The sequence below is a fragment of the Rhizoctonia solani genome, chromosome 2 (genome assembly GCF_016906535.1).
Source record: "Rhizoctonia solani chromosome 2, complete sequence".
Taxonomy (NCBI): Eukaryota; Fungi; Basidiomycota; class Agaricomycetes; order Cantharellales; family Ceratobasidiaceae; genus Rhizoctonia; species Rhizoctonia solani.
In genome coordinates, this window is record NC_057371.1 from 2,333,168 (window position 1) to 2,348,674 (window position 15,507).

Consider the following 15,507-nt stretch of genomic DNA (forward strand, 5'->3'; position numbering starts at 1 on the left):
GTCCTTGAATCTCGTCTCGTCAGTTTTCTGCTCAACTATGCGCTCGTCAGAAGGCGCAACGCCAGATGGGAGTGTACAACACGGCAGAAACTGGGCGACGTCGGTGTCTGGGCAAACGCAAATGTGAACCTCGACTTTTTGCGACATTTGGCTCTTTCATCTTGGCGGGACCACCCCTGCACTTCCATATCGACAAGATGCCCGCCGTCACCTGCTCAGAGTTAGACAATCTGGATGCCTAGGGAAAATGACCCTGTGACGCAGCGTCTCGCAATAGCAACATGCGTTGGCGAGGCTATGGTTTATCAACTCATGAAGTCTACGGAGTCGCCGAGCAGGTGCCCTCGTCAAACTGAACACGGGCAAAGCGACCCGATCTGGTGCTTGGACTCTGCCACTCTTTTGGTAGGTCTATGGCATTGCATGATTGAACATATACAGCTAATCGTCTGTCAAGCGTCGCGGCTGTGCGTTAGCAGGATATTGCATGTGTCTTCCTTCGGTTTCCCCCGCTAGCTCTTGCAACTAGTACATCTATGAAAATTTGCAACGCACTTGCTTTTCTGAAATGGGCTGCCATTCGCAGTGAGTCAGTCTACGTATACATATCCAGCCCAAGATGCTTATCATATCTGTCCAGGCCATGAACACCTGCAAATCTGCCGCGCACAGATCCAACCTTGTCGTATTGGCCGAGGCTCAAGCCACCAAAGTCAGAATTGATCATTCTGGGAAGGATGTCACGGCAAGGGGGTCTTTTTTCACTTCAAGAGCGAGTCATTGACTGCCGAGGCTGGAAAGGAAGTTGTTCTCTCGGCTGGTTAGTTGATCATGCGTTCTAATAGTATCTTCGAAGTTAACGAGGGACTTTCAGGCACTCTTCTGACCCTCAAGCTCTTGAGTTGAGTGGTGCCGGCAACAGCAAAGTCTTGCAGAAGCACAAGATCACCCCAAAGGCCGATCTCCTTGGGGCTGGGGAGAACTGCCAAGATTGTGTTTCGGCTTCGACTGCGTACGAAGTAAAGAAAGGTTCGTCACCTACGACAACTTTGGGTATAACCATACGTTTAGGGCAGCTTCCAAAGTTCGATAGTAAGTGGGCTTGTGATGTATTCGATAAACAAGAACTTATACGAGAACAGCGGAAAGGCTTGTGACAGACCACTTACTGCTTCCCACTCCTTGATATTGCATATCGGCTTGTACTTCCTTGCTAGTTCTGCCAGGATTGTGCATATGCACAAGTGGCTGTGGGAGGATGTGAGGAAGGAGATACATATGGTGCTTCCGAACGAGCAGTACAGGATCGAAGAGCTATTGCTGAGGAAGAAGATGAGTAACGTCGAAATGCTTCCGCATCCAGGCAAGTATACTGTTCGGGACTTTCCCAAGAGTCTTGCTGACCGTGTGGTTCAGCAGAGCCGAATAGTTGGTATATGTGAATTATGATGTGCATTCAGCACTCTTTCTCTCGTAGACAGATTGTAAGTCATGACTGCTATCTGCCAACCGTCACCCAATCAGCCTGCTTAGGTCACGCCCAGCACCTAAACACCGCAGACTCCCTTTCGCCTCCAGCTATGGATGCTAACTACTTATCCAAGCAGGTAGGTGTGCTGCTTGGGATTTATTGATACTCTTCTAAAGCTTTGTCCTGAATATAGACCGGAGCATCCTCGTTGAGTTGGTCAAGTTTGCGGATAAGCTTGCCATGGCCGAACCATTGGCTACGATACTTGTCGCCCGTCAGGGCCCCAGTCCAGATAGTGAGTCGGACAAAGTCATCGCCAAGCGAGCCAAGGGCAACAACCAAACTTTGCACCACCCGATCGGAACTGCGGTGATGGCATCCGGGTCGCTTGGAGGTGTGGTGGATGAGATGCCGAAGGCGTATGGAACGAGTAGTCTGCGAGTGGTATGTGCCGTTTTGGAGCAGCGTTTCTTCTTTCGCTGACAATGGACACTATGATAGATGAAGGCCAGTGTCATCCCGGTGCGCCTTGCCGTTCAGCTGCACTATGCTGTCTACGGCACTGCGGAAAGGGCAACTGACGCTATCAAGAGTGGCTCGGGATTCTAACTTTTAGTGATATTCGAAGCGTTTTGATTCCGGGACTGAAATAATGGGACGCGATTTCCTGAAGGTATTTGGGCTGAGATGGGCTGCATGCGCCTTTGCAATATACGTACAGTGGATACCGTCTATGTGGATGAGGTTTATGTCTTACAACTTTATGTGTATTCATATGCACTGTGACATATACAATGACTATTGTTTCGCTCATGTGTGCTCGAAGGAAGCTGGCGGAAGGTAGGATGGCTGTCTTGGTGTATTGTAAGCCCTATCGCGCTCTCAACCGTATGCCTGCAAAGGCTTTTGTTTCCAATCCAGCCCTCTGTTTACCTTTAAGCTTTGGACTTTTAGTTTGGGTTGGTGAGCAGCTTTAAGAGACCGGGGTCTTGTGAACTCCGAACTTGAGTATCAGGTGGGACACTAAAGCATTCATACTCAGATACAGGCGCACCTAGCACATTGCAACTCACACGAGTGGGGCCTAATTGGAGTATAAGGTTACGGAGCATGCAAGACTGTTATATTGCGCAAACACAACAAATGCATGATACTGCATAAACGCCCATGAATATATACAAAACACACTACGGGCTGTTTGGTATCTGTTCTCATCTCACATGTTAATATATGCTTACTTAGCAACCGCGTCAATATTGCTCACCTCACTCTCAGCCAACAAAGCATTGGTGCCACTCGTCCCCAAGCACCAAAAACTCCCTATAATCCGCTCGAAGCGTGCCTTCAGACCCGATGTTGTAAACGGTCTCGAGGCAAGGAAAGAGCATGGTCATATCCGATGGAACCCAGAAAACTAGCTGCGAGTCGCGGTTGCGTGCCCACCCATCCCTATCGATCGTCAGTCCACCGGCAATCGCACCATGGGGCTTCCTCTGGTCTGAGCTCGAAGAGGCAGATCGGGATATGTCGGATACAGTGCCCCTTCCTGGTGCCTTCCATACTCGAATCGTTGCGTCATCCGAGCCTGACACGATGTATGCACCGTCGGGCGAACATGCCACCGAGTTGATGCCACGTTGATGTCCTTGAAGTGGCTCACATGCAGGAGCCCCATCTTCCGCTCTCCACACTCGAACGCTTCGATCGTCCGAGCCAGATACGATGTGATTGCTGTCGGGTGTGAACACAACTGACCTCACGCTATCCTGATGTGCCTTGAGAGGACCGAGGACCAACTTGCCACTGCGCGAGTCGAAGATGCAAATCGCGCCATCCCAGGACCCAGCAGCAATGAGTCTGCCATCAGGCAAGATTGTCACCGACCGAATACCCCCTTCATGATGCTGCGACCCAAACGGATCGAACACGAGTGATAGCGTCTGCGACTCCCACATCCGGAGGTTCTCATCATCACACCCAGAAACGATATGCTTGCCGTCGGGGGAGAATGCCGCTGAGTAGACCTGATCGTCGTGCGTTCCAGCAAGGTCTGTGGGCGTCAGAGTCCCATCACCCACATCCCACACGCGTATGGTCATGTCCGACGAGGCAGAAACAACGTGCCTGCTATCGGGTGAGAACGACACTGACCATATCATATCTTCATGCCCTCGAAGTGGACCGGATAGCAGATTGCCGCTTGTGGCATCCCATAGACATATGCATTTGTCGTTGCCACCGGAAATAAGGTACCTGCCGTCGAGTGAGAACGCCACCGAGAAGATGGTGTCCCTGTGTGCGACAAGTGGCTGGAGAGCGGGAGTGCCATCGTGTGTGTTGAACATGTAAATCGCTTTGTCACGACCCGCTGCGGCGATGCGTGAGCCATCAGGCGAGATGGCAACCGAGTAGACACCCTTGGTTGGTGCGTTGGAGTGTGGGGTGTGAGATGATGTCGGGTGCGGTGCGTTCCACATCTTGACGGTGCAGTCATATGAGCATGATGCGATTCGTGTGCCGTCGGGTGAGAACGCAGCGGAGAGAACATAATGGTCGTGTGTGCCAAGTAGGCAAGGGTTGGAGTAGCCGTTCTCTACATCCCATATATACACGCACCTATCTTCAGAGCCAGTGACGAGTTTGTCTCCGGGTGGCGAGAACCCAATGGATGTGATTGTGCGGTTGTGTACTTTGGGTGGGGAGTGTGTGGCGGTGCCATCCTGTAGACTCCAGACGCGCAGTTCACCAGACCAATGGCCAGTGACAAGGTGCTTGCTGTCTGGTGAAAAGGCGATTGAATGGACTGAGGATTGATGAGCGTCGAATGAAAAAGGGAGAGACTTGCTGGTGGATGCGTCATAAACAACAATGGGACACTCGTTGCTATACAAACAACATGCGATAAGCTTGCCATCAGGAGAGAATGCCGTGCAGTTGACTTCATGAGGATGGCGTTTGATGGAGTTGGGTATCAGACTGCCATTGCCACTGTCCCACATCCGCGTTGTCCGGTCATTGGACCCTGAGAGGATTTGCTTGCCATTGGGTGAGAACGATACTGACGCCACTGCGCTTTCATGCCCCTTGATGACGTCATATATGCAACTGCCTGTCTGCGCGTCTCGCACAAGTATTGTAGCGTCGTAAGAGCCAGAGCCAGAGACAAGCAGCAGTCCGTCGGGGGAATATGCTATGGATCTGACCCAACTGGTGTGTCCTTTGAGGGGGCCAAGAGCCAGTGTTCCATTGTGCGCATGAAATATATGTACTGTGCCATTGCTAAATCCAATTGCAAATCGAGACCCATCAGGAGAGAATGCAAGTGAGAGGGGCTCTAAGGGCATCTGCCATGTCGCAAGCAGTGCCGTTTGACTTTGTTCCATTGCAGACCCTTCCAGCCTCAGAAGCCCCCGAGTACGACCCCAGTACCGCTCGTATACCAAGCTTGAGTGATGGCAAAATGCCAATGCCGAGATGTAGATGTGCGGCGTCGACTCTGAAACAGATCCCGCAGCATACTTTGACACAAACATCCACGAGTCGTTCAGCAGCTTGCTCACATCTGATGATGCGTCTTCGGCCTATCACTCGCCATCAGCCTCGTACTGATACTGCTCTGCTCGAACGCCTTACTGTCAGCCAAGACTTGAGTGCAAACAGCATGCCTATCCCTTTGTCCAGCGCACGCTTCAGGCTCACTATCTCCATCCAGAACAACAGCCGGTATGACAGCAGCTCTTCCAGCCCTTTCCGCACCATCTCACATGGCGTGCTCTTGACCACATGGTCTCCCCAGTGGTGCGCTACGTACGCCAGCGTTGGCGAGATTGACCTTGCTATCCGATCTTCCAGGTCTTGCACTTTGCTATCGGGTATAAACGATGTCTCTAGGCCACAGATGTTGAATCGCAGCTGGTCTTGCATCACCTCGAAGCACCGTTCCGCGAGCATCTGACTGTGCTTTGCTTCGTCGCAGTAGAACTTGATCGACCGTGCCTTGTCGAACATATAGTCGGGGAACGATGCATGTAGCGTAGTGATCGTCCCAGTCGCTTGTGACACGTGCAGCACCGAATATAGAGACTGGAGCAGTATGTGAGCCTTTGCCGCCTTGATCCCCGTCAGAGCTCCAAGCGTATCGACGTCGATCGGCTCTCGTGCGCAAATCGCTGTCCAAACTATTGCCAGTGTCTGGTCTTGCTCCTCCTGATCCAGGTTCGAGTCGTGGACTGCCGCACCCAGAATAGTAGCATATAGCTTGTCAATGTCTGCGTGTCGGTTGGCCGACTTGGAAGACGAGTTCAGAATGGCCCCAAGCCGATCTTGATCTACCATGGTGCCTCTTCTTCGAATATACCGAATTGCGGTGGCCGCATAGATGAACAGGTTACCAGACAGCTTGGCGAGTTTGATCAGATCATGCTCAGAGACGCCGTTGCGAAGTTCGTCACGAAGGTATAGCTCGATGTCTGCTTCCACCAACGACTTTTCAATCTCGTGTAGCACGCACATCGACCGGTTGCGGTCAGACTGCGCCTCGATCCTTTGGCGGATGTCCGGCTCGGGTCTGCTGGTGACAAAGAACTTGAGAGGCAGGCTGGGAGTGACTCTGAAAAGTACGTCCAGGATGGTTCGCACGCCATTCGCGTTGCTGCATTCGTCGAGCGCATCGATTACGACCACAAGCCCTTTGGTCATTCCGCTCTTCGCTTTTGATAGTGGCTCCTTGATCAGTCGCTCACACTGAGTATCGATCGACTGTGACTTGATGTTCGGCTCCTGCTCCAACACCCGCAACAGTGCCGGTCGAAAGGAAGGCGAGTAAAGCGCAAGCTGATGGGCGATAGTCGGTATGATTCTGCCCACATCCCGACATTCGTCCGACGTACGCGTGCAAAAGAAGCTGGCGCCAAGCACCCTGCGGGCCTTGAGAGACTGGGCAAAGGTGTATGCGATGGTGGTCTTGCCTGTGCCGGCCATTCCGTTCATCCAGAAGACATTAGGCTTGGTCCGATCGACCGACCACTGGTCGAGCTCGAGCAAGATCTTCGACCGAGTGTTCTGCGTGCATGCTCTGCGGTTCACATCATGGGACAGCAGCGAGTTGTAGATCGCCGAGTCTACAGGTGACAAACCGGCGAGGCGAGAGTCCTGATCGAACGTGCGTCAATCATCATGTTTATCACTCAGATTCCCAGCTCACCATGCGCTGTGTTTCGAGTGCATCCCACGTTTTCAGGCTTGCTTCAGTCTATGGCTATGTTAGCAGTGACGCTTACCAGCGCATACCTATCTCCCACCTTGATCTTCTCCAGGATGTCAGCTATGTCCCTGTACGCTTGTAGTATCTCTTCTTCATCCCGTTCTGCATTCCTGAGGTGTCTTGCTGTTCGGTCGTTCTGCTTGCTGCGGATGGCCGCCACTTGCTTTTCCATTGACCTATCTATTTTGTGAGCTTCCCGGATTCGACCTGCTTTGCGTCACTCACGTTGTGATCCCTTCGAGGAACTCCGAAACCTCTGTCGACTTGGCCTCTTGTTTATGCTGTTGGAGCCACTCGGCGAGCGATGATAGTCGTGCTGCCAGTGCCTCCATTTCGGTACAATTGTTAGAGCTCAGCTACACAAGAGTCTGAATTAGTCACGGTGTAACAGGCGGAGATGACACAAACTACCGACCTCCATGTGCTCGACGGAGGCTAAAAGTCCTCCAATCGCAGCTTGTAGAGGCGGAAAAATCTGTGCCGCGCTATGCAATGTTTTCAGCGTACTGGTCAGGGCTTGTATGGCTGAAGGCATAGGAGTGATAGGCCGAGGAACTCTGACGGTCGTGGTGCCTGTGGCCGCGTCGGTGCCTTCGAGTCGATAAATCACGACCGGCAATTGATCCGTGTCTGAGCATCGCGATGGGACGTTGGAGGGTTCCACATCACCAGTAGTGGAACGCGACTGAGAGGCAGCCGGTTCCGCGGGCAAAGGCTGAGTATCGGGGTGAATGGGAGGTGTAGAAGGGGAAGGATTCGGTGGGTTGGAGGACGCGAATTTTGCTACGATTTTGTTTTTCTTGCGCCTGAAGTAGGCGCGAAGGCCTGTCCCTTTATCCGGCGAATCCATTGACCGACGGTAGTCGTTGAGCTGCACAAGTGCACAAGCGCTTGAGGCTGCTCAGGTCAAGGGCGAATCATCGGCGCTTGCACGCACACCTTGCCGAACCTTGGCATTTGTCATTGAACTAAGCAGTGTCCGTGTCACCTCTGGCGACTCGAGCAGATCCGGGGTCGGGTGATCATGCTTCGGGGCCTGAGAGGCTTATCTTGTAAAGTGGTAGAGATGCCTGATATGAAAGGCTCAAGTAGCTGGCCGGCTCTGAGGTTGGCACAAAAATCCATCGTTGACGAATTACGATCCTGTGTCAGGACTTTGCTTGTTATACGCACTCCAGCATCTCACTCGACGACACGAGGGCATCCCAACATCTCATACATTATTCGATCACGGTAGCTACACGATCTGAGTGGTTGTCAAGACTAGGTCTAATGATAGCTGACAGTACTTACCACTCAACTCAGCACCCCGACCCAGGGGATGTTTTCTACGCCACGAAACGGCTTTGTATGTCATCTGAATGATAACCATGGGTAATGACGAATAGGACATGTCTTTTATGTAGGATAGTGTTCCCGAAAGAATCGTCTGAAACTCAATTATAGAGGCCATTGAGGGACTTTGCACGCGGCACCGTTATAGATGCTAAACAGAGTATCAGCGGCTGCAAAGCCGAAATAGACCGCCAACTTACCAAGGCTACAGTAGAACTTGTTCATTGATCTTTATTCTTGGTGCACGGTTCGAGGATTGCAGTTCTTGCGCCTATGCTCATGTCAGTGATTGCAACCAACTTGTATATGTTTGTGTCTCACCAACCAGGCTAGCCGAACCGAGTTCAAACGGGATCTGCCATCAAGACCCGCCGACTATCCTAGGTCCATATACCGACTGACATTCCTGAGTACTGGAGCTGTCCACACAAGCCATCTAGTCTGGCTCGCCAAACATAAGCTTACTACGAGTGACCAGTACTTTGACCCGATTTCGAACTTGACAGCCAAACACTGCACGCTCGAGTGGGGTATCCTGCGACGCAATGCCTTGGGTTTTTTGGTCCAAGAGCTGTGAAGAAATCGACCACGGTTCCAATGCTTAGCTTTGGAGTGCGTATCCCGTTAAGTTGAATGTCCTGTCGTAATGGACAATGAGAGTCAGGCACTGAAAGAAGGAATGGAATGCAGTCGCATGTGTACATACAACTTGCGTCGCAGTCTAGACGCACTCGATCAAGCATGATTTCACACGCACAACAGACTTCCTCGCCTTAACTCGACAACTTCCGGAGGGATACTGTCACGTACGCGTTGAGTCACCTCTAATTTACGCAACACAATCGTACCTTTGCCCGTGTCTGCCTCATCTTAAGCTTGTAGCAAACCGAATTCCCGAGAGTGTTTTGAGCCGAGTCAAGATCCACGCTCTCGCCTGGACTTCAGCTCAACACATCTCCACGTACGTCGTCGGTATAGGACAACCCAACAATCCTGCACAGCTCTTGCCCTTTGCAGGCAGCTTTTCTGTTCGGGTCTGATTCAGCATGCCGACAAGTTCTGCGAGCTACAGTGAGTGTCCAACATTCATCCACCAGTCCAACAAGCCTACCCAACTTGGTTTGCAAGAGTCCCCTGAGAAATCTCCATCCAGTTGGCCGGAAAAAGTGGCACTCCATGGAGTATGGATGAAGGCGTAGTCTGGAGCCGCAACATCCGCAGATCCAGGAGGCAGCTGGAAAATGTCCCCGACAGCGATCATCTACATCCCTGCCTGTGTCAACAGTCTCAGCATGCAAACAGCCTGACAACCGCACCTGGATCCCTACATACGCCTCTTTTCTGCTTCCCACCGTTCGCGCAGTGTTTTCGAGCGCATCAAACGTTGTCGAATGCATCTGTAATACTACCATATATCAGTCAACAATCGGGCAAAGCTTTGACTTGACCCACTGCCGTACATGACCAGATGTTGCAGTTTCTGCCATTTTGCTCCGTACTCGATCGAGACGTGACCTTTGTCTTCGAAGCGGTCATTCACCAGGCTTTTCGGCTGTCTGGGCATCTGCAACACCGAGTTATTCAGATACCATGATAGGAGTGAGGCTGATCACCTACAAACGAGCGCAGAAGTATCCCGCCATCAACGGTCGATGAGAGTGTACTCGCTGTCAGTATGAGTGGTTGTGTTTAGCCGGCGAGTCGTTGATACCGTCAGTATCTTAAATGAGTTTCTTGATCCTATCTGTTAGCAACTGCAATTCTTCTGCAATGGCACTGCGATTATGGACTCACCAGAACATTGAGCAGTGGGCACGTTCTCCTCTCGGCACGTTATCGGGTGCGTCTTCTTGTTGATCTCACAGGCTACGACGAGAGTGCACATGGGATTATGACTGGGCGAGTCTGGGTGATGAGGCCTGGGCAAACACATATGTGTGAGCTGACTCGGATCGTATGGGGTTATATGTCCTGGACAGTGACACTCACAAAAGCCGGTGCCCGTCCTGTGCCGAGTATCCAGACATGGGTGATCGCAGTTCAGAACTTGCAACAAGCTCGAGCGCCGAGACCCTGAGCCTGACTCACTGTGGACCCGAGCAGTACTGGCTTGCTGCGCCGCTCTCTCGGTCACCTCATCCTCTAATCTCGTCTCGTCAGTTTTCTGCTGGACTATGCGCTCGTCAAAAGGTGCAACGCCAGATGGGAGTATAAACAACTGCGGAAATTGGGCAACGTCGGTGTCTGGGCGAACGCGAATATGAACCTCGACTCTTTGCGATATTCGACTCTTTCCCATCTCGGCGGGACCACCCCTACACCTCCTTGAGGACATAATGCCCTTCACCTGCTCGGAGCTAGGCAAGCTGGATATTTGATGAACACGACCCTGGGACGTAGCGTCTTGCAACAGCAACAGGTGTTGGCAAGCCCATGGTTTATCAACTCGAGATGGATTCTACATATTCACCAAGAAGAACAGGTGCCCTCATCATATGAACATAGGGAGAGCGACCCGATCTGGTTCTTGTACTCTGCTACTATTTTGGTAGGTCTCTGGCATTGGACGAGGGCATAAACATAGCTCATTGTCTGCCAAGCGTCGTGGCTGCTCTTTTGCAAGAAATCCGCCTTCCCTCTGTTTCCCCCACTAGTTCTTACGACCAATACGTCCCCAAGGGTTTGCAAGACGCTTGATTTTGTGCAATGCGCTGCCATTCGCAGTGAGTCAGTGTATGTATACATCTCTAGCTCGAGTCGTTTATCATGCCTGTTATTGCAGTGAACACCCGCAAGTCCACCGCTTACAGTCCCAACCTTGTAGTATTGGCCGAGGCGCAAGCCGCCATAGATGAGCTTGGTCACTTTGGGAAGGACGTCACGGCAAGGGCGCTCTCCTGTTAACTCAAGTGCAAGTCATTGACTGCCAAGGCTGGAACGGAAGTCGTTCTTTCGGCTGGCCAGTTGATCACGCCTTGCGACAGCATGTTCACGGCCAACTAGGGACGTTCAGGTACTCTTCTGCCCCCTCAACCCCTCGAGCTGCGCGGTATCAGCGATAGCAGCGCCTTGAAAAAGCACAATAATACCCCAAAGGCCGATTTTCGTGGGTTGGGGACAACCAACAAGATCACGTTTTGGCTTCGACTACATACGAAGTAAAGAATGGGTTCCTCGCCTGTGGCAACCTCGGGCATAACAATATATCTAGTGCAGGCTCCGAAACTCAACAGTAAGTGTGTTTATGATGTACTCACTGAATGGGAACTTACACGAGAACGCTGAAAAGACTCATGAAGGGCCACTCACGGCTTCTTACTCCATGCCATCGTACGTATGCGCAGCGCGCCATGGGAGGATGTGAAGAAGGACATATCTACGGCGATTGAGATTGAGCAGTGCAGGATCCAAGAGCTATGACCCAGGAAGAAGATGGGTAACGTCGAAATGATTCTGCGTCCAGGCAAGTGTACTATTTGGCGCTTTCCCCACAGTCTTGCCAACCGTGCGGTCCCATCAGGGTACTTTGAACCCCGTCCAGCAAAGCCAAGTACTTGATATTTGTCAATTATCACGATTCAGCAAGCTTTCTCTCATAGATAGATTGTAAACCATGACCGCCATCCGCCACCCGCCACCCCATCAGCATGCTTACGTCACGCCCCGCACTTGAACACCACAGACCCCCTGTCGCCTTGAGCTATCGATGCCAACTACCTATCCAAGCATGTAGGTGTGTTGCTTATGATCTATTATTCCCTTTTCTGAGACTTCGTCCCCGGTATAGACCAGATCACCCTTGTTGAGTCGGTCAAGTTTGCGGATAAGCTTGCCAAGGCCAAACCATTGGCTACAATGCTTGTCACCCGTTAGGGCCCCAGTCCAGATATTGAGTCGGACAAAATCGTCACCAAGTGGGTGAAGGGCAATATCCGCACTTTACATCACCCTATTGTAACTGCAGCGGTGATGCCCACGTCGGTTGGTGTGGTGAATGAAATGCCGGTGTATGCAGCGAGTAGTCTGCGAGCGGTGTACGCCGTTTTGGAGAAGCCTTTTTCTTTGCTGACAATCGAAACTATGATAGGGGCATGCAAGTGTCATCCTGATGCACCTTGCCGCTTATCTGCGCCACACTGTCCACAGTATTGTGGAAACGGCAGTTGACGTTATCAAGAGCGACTCAGGATTCCGACTTCGACTTATATTCAAAGCATTTTATTTTTGGGATCGAAGTACTGAGACGCTATTTCCTGGAGCTTTTCGAGCTGAGGTGGGAGACCTTTGCACTGTGTGTACAGTAGATACCATCCACGTGGATGGGCTTTATGTGTTATGACTTCCTATGTATTCATACGTATTGCGATTTATCCGATGACTATGCTTTCACTCATGCGCTCGGAGGAAGTTGGCGGAAGGCAGGATGGTTGTCCTGCTATAGCATAAGCCCTATTGGACTCTTAATTGCATGCGTGCCAAAATTTTGGTTACTAGAGCAGCTCGGTGTTTACCTTTAAGCTTTGAGTTGGCGAGCTACTTTGAGAAATACGCGTCTTGTGGACTTCAAACTGATGCTAAGTGGGACACCAACGCATTCATACTTACATACGAGCGCACCTAGCACGCCAGGTCTTGCTCGAGTAGGGCCCAATGGGAGCAGAGGATTTTGGAGCATGGCAGACGGTTATATTGCGCAAACACAACAAATGTATGACACTGCATAAACGTCCAGAAATATATACACAGCACACCAGAGACCATTCGGTATCTATTATCATCTCACATCTCAATACATGGCCAGTTATCGTCCGCATTGACAGTGCTCACCTCACTCTCAGCCAACAAAGCATTGGTGCCACTCGTCCCCAAGCAGCAAACGCTGACTATAGTCCGCCCGACACGTGCCTCCAGGCCCAATCGTGTAAACGGTCTCGAGGAGAGGGAACAGCTTGAGCAAATCAGATGGAACCCAGAAAACCAGCTGCGAGTCGCGGTTGCGTGCCCACCCATCGCTATCGATCGTCAGTCCGCCGGCAATCGCACCATGGGGCTTCCTCTGGTCCGAGGTCGAAGAGGCAGATTGGGATATGTCGGATACAGCGCCCCTTCCTGGTGCCTTCCATACTCGAATCGTCGCGTCATCCGAGCCTGAGACAATATATGCACCGTCGGGCGAACATGCCACCGAGTTGATGCCACCTTGATGTCCTTGAAGTGGCTCACATGCAGGAGCCCCATCTTCCACCCTCCACACTCCAACGCTTCGATCATCCGAGCCAGATACGATGTGATTGCTGTCGGGTGTGAACACAACTGAGCTCACCGGAACCTGATGTGCGTCGAGAGGACCGAGGACCAACTCGCCACTGTGCGAGTCAAAGATGCAGATAGTGCCATCTGTGGACCCAGAAGCAATGAGTCTGCCATCAGGCGAGAACGTCACCGACAAGATAGGCCCCTTATGCTGCTGCGACCCAAACGGATCGAACACGAGTGATAGCGTCTGCGACTCCCACATCCGGATCATTCTGTCATCACACCCAGAAACGATATGCTTGCCGTCGGGGGAGAATGCCGCTGAGTTGACCTCCCCGTCGTGCGTTCCAACCAGATCTGTGGGCGTCAGAGTCCCATCGTCCACATGCCACATGCGTATGGTCTTGTCCGACGAGGCAGAAACAACGTGCCTGCTATCGGGTGAGAACGACACTGACCATATCCTTTGTTTATGCCCTCGAAGTGGACCGGATAGCAGCTTGCCGCTTGTGGCATCCCATAGACATATGCATTCATCGTCGCCACCAGAAACAAGGTACCTGCCGTTGAGTGAGAACGCAACCGAGTTAATCTCGTTGGTGTGTGCGACAAGTGGCTGGAGAGCGGGAGTGCCATTGTGTGTGTTGAACATGTGGATCGCTTTGTTGCCACCCGCTGCGGCGATACGTGACCCATCAGGCGAGATGGCAACCGAGTAGACACCCTTGGTTGGTGCGTTGGAGTGTGAGGTGTGAGATGATGTCGAGTGCAGTGCGTTCCACATCTTGACGGTGCAGTCATATGAGCATGATGCGACTCGTGTGCCGTCGGGTGAGAACGCAGCGGAGAGATCAGCGGAGAAAACCAAAAGGTTGTGTGTGCCAAGTAGGCAAGGGTTGGAGTAGCCGTTCTCTACATCCCATATATACACGCACCTATCTTCAGAGCCAGTGACGAGTTTGTCTCCGAGTGGCGAAAACCCAATGGATGTGATTCTGCCGTTGTGCACTTTGGGTGGGAAGTGTGTGGCGGTGCCGTCCTGTAGACTCCAGATGCGCAGTTCACCAGAATCATGGCCAGTGACAAGGTGCTTGCTGTTTGGCAAAAAGGCGATTGAAAAGACTGGGGATTGGTGGGCATTGAGTGAGAAAGGGAGAGACTTGCTGGTGGATGCGTTGTAAACAACAATCGGAGACTTCTTGCTACCCAAGCCATATGCAATATGCTTGCCATCAGGAGAGAATGCCGTGCAGTTGACTTTGTGAGGATGGCGTTTGATGGAGTTGGGTATCAGACTACCGTTGCCACTGTCCCACATCCGCGTTGTCTTGTCATCGGACCCTGAGAGGATGTGCTTGCCGTTGGGTGAGAACAATACTGACGTCACTCCTCTTTCATGCCCCTTGATGGCGTCATATATGCAACTGCCGGTCTGCGCGTCTTGCACAAGCATTGTACCGTCAGAAGAGCCAGAGACAAGCAGCAGTCCGTCAAGGGAATATGCTACGGATCTGACCCCATTGGTGTGTCTCTCGAGGGGGCCAAGAGCCACTGTTCCATTGTGCGCATGAAATATACACTTGCACCCAAAAAGATTGAGCCACGTGAGCTCAAATCAATGACGCTCACGCATCACCCGCACAATTAAGAATTCGTTTACAATGTAATAGTAAATTTTGTAGATACAGTAGTATAGAACATATATACAAAATTTTAGATCAAAACTAAGTCTCCTCATGGAGATACGCGTGAGCAAAATTTTTGGGCTGGCTCATTCTTTTTGAGCATTTTCAAATTGCACCTGCAACTGCACGCATGCACCCAAAATGACATGCAAAACTGAATAATTTGGATACAAATTTTAGTATTTGGTGTTTCCACCTTTAGCTAAATACACAGCTTGTACTCAATGTGGTAATGAATCATACAAATTGCCAATATATTTTGGGGAAATTTGTTTCCATTTGTCCCTCACTATTTTCCATAATTCTTCCTTATTCAAAGCAGGAGGTTGGTGAGTACGCACGCGCTCCTTCAGATGCCACCAGACGTTCTCAATTATGTTCAAATCCGGGCTTTTTGACGGCCATGGGAGGACGCTTACGCCCCAACTGGCAAGTGTCATAGACACAGTCAATACCAGGGAATTTATTCCCATTTTCTTGGATTTAAACAAAGGCAA

General features: G+C 51.3%; 5 protein-coding genes across 5 annotated transcripts; 2 read left to right on the forward strand and 3 right to left on the reverse strand.

Annotated features, from left to right (window-relative positions):
* Positions 1-234: 234 nt before the first annotated feature.
* RhiXN_05347 (GMC oxidoreductase) lies at positions 235-2,080 on the forward strand (the record flags this gene model as incomplete). Its single annotated transcript, XM_043325163.1, has 11 exons — positions 235-405; positions 480-585; positions 641-685; positions 737-820; positions 895-1,029; positions 1,077-1,092; positions 1,143-1,428; positions 1,478-1,484; positions 1,534-1,611; positions 1,665-1,915; positions 1,973-2,080. 11 exons carry the CDS (start codon positions 235-237, stop codon positions 2,078-2,080), a joined length of 1,287 nt encoding a protein of 428 aa, XP_043177582.1.
* Positions 2,081-2,742: 662 nt separating this feature from the next.
* RhiXN_05348 (peptidase C14) lies at positions 2,743-7,584 on the reverse strand (the record flags this gene model as incomplete). Its single annotated transcript, XM_043325164.1, has 6 exons — positions 2,743-5,052; positions 5,105-6,622; positions 6,675-6,722; positions 6,772-6,910; positions 6,960-7,090; positions 7,150-7,584. The coding sequence occupies 6 exons, from the start codon at positions 7,582-7,584 to the stop codon at positions 2,743-2,745; spliced, it is 4,581 nt and encodes a 1,526-aa protein (XP_043177583.1).
* Positions 7,585-9,015: 1,431 nt separating this feature from the next.
* Positions 9,016-10,096, reverse strand: RhiXN_05349 (ATP-dependent DNA helicase PIF1; the record flags this gene model as incomplete). Its single annotated transcript, XM_043325165.1, has 7 exons — positions 9,016-9,135; positions 9,181-9,330; positions 9,386-9,474; positions 9,522-9,633; positions 9,687-9,736; positions 9,864-9,988; positions 10,059-10,096. 7 exons carry the CDS (start codon positions 10,094-10,096, stop codon positions 9,016-9,018), a joined length of 684 nt encoding a protein of 227 aa, XP_043177584.1.
* A 1,620-nt stretch (positions 10,097-11,716) lies between these two features.
* On the forward strand, positions 11,717-11,942 carry RhiXN_05350 (uncharacterized protein; the record flags this gene model as incomplete). Its single annotated transcript, XM_043325166.1, has 2 exons — positions 11,717-11,798; positions 11,857-11,942. 2 exons carry the CDS (start codon positions 11,717-11,719, stop codon positions 11,940-11,942), a joined length of 168 nt encoding a protein of 55 aa, XP_043177585.1.
* A 961-nt stretch (positions 11,943-12,903) lies between these two features.
* On the reverse strand, positions 12,904-14,778 carry RhiXN_05351 (peptidase C14; the record flags this gene model as incomplete). The annotated part of the gene is made up of 1 exon (XM_043325167.1): positions 12,904-14,778. The coding sequence occupies one exon, from the start codon at positions 14,776-14,778 to the stop codon at positions 12,904-12,906; it is 1,875 nt and encodes a 624-aa protein (XP_043177586.1).
* Positions 14,779-15,507: the final 729 nt, after the last annotated feature.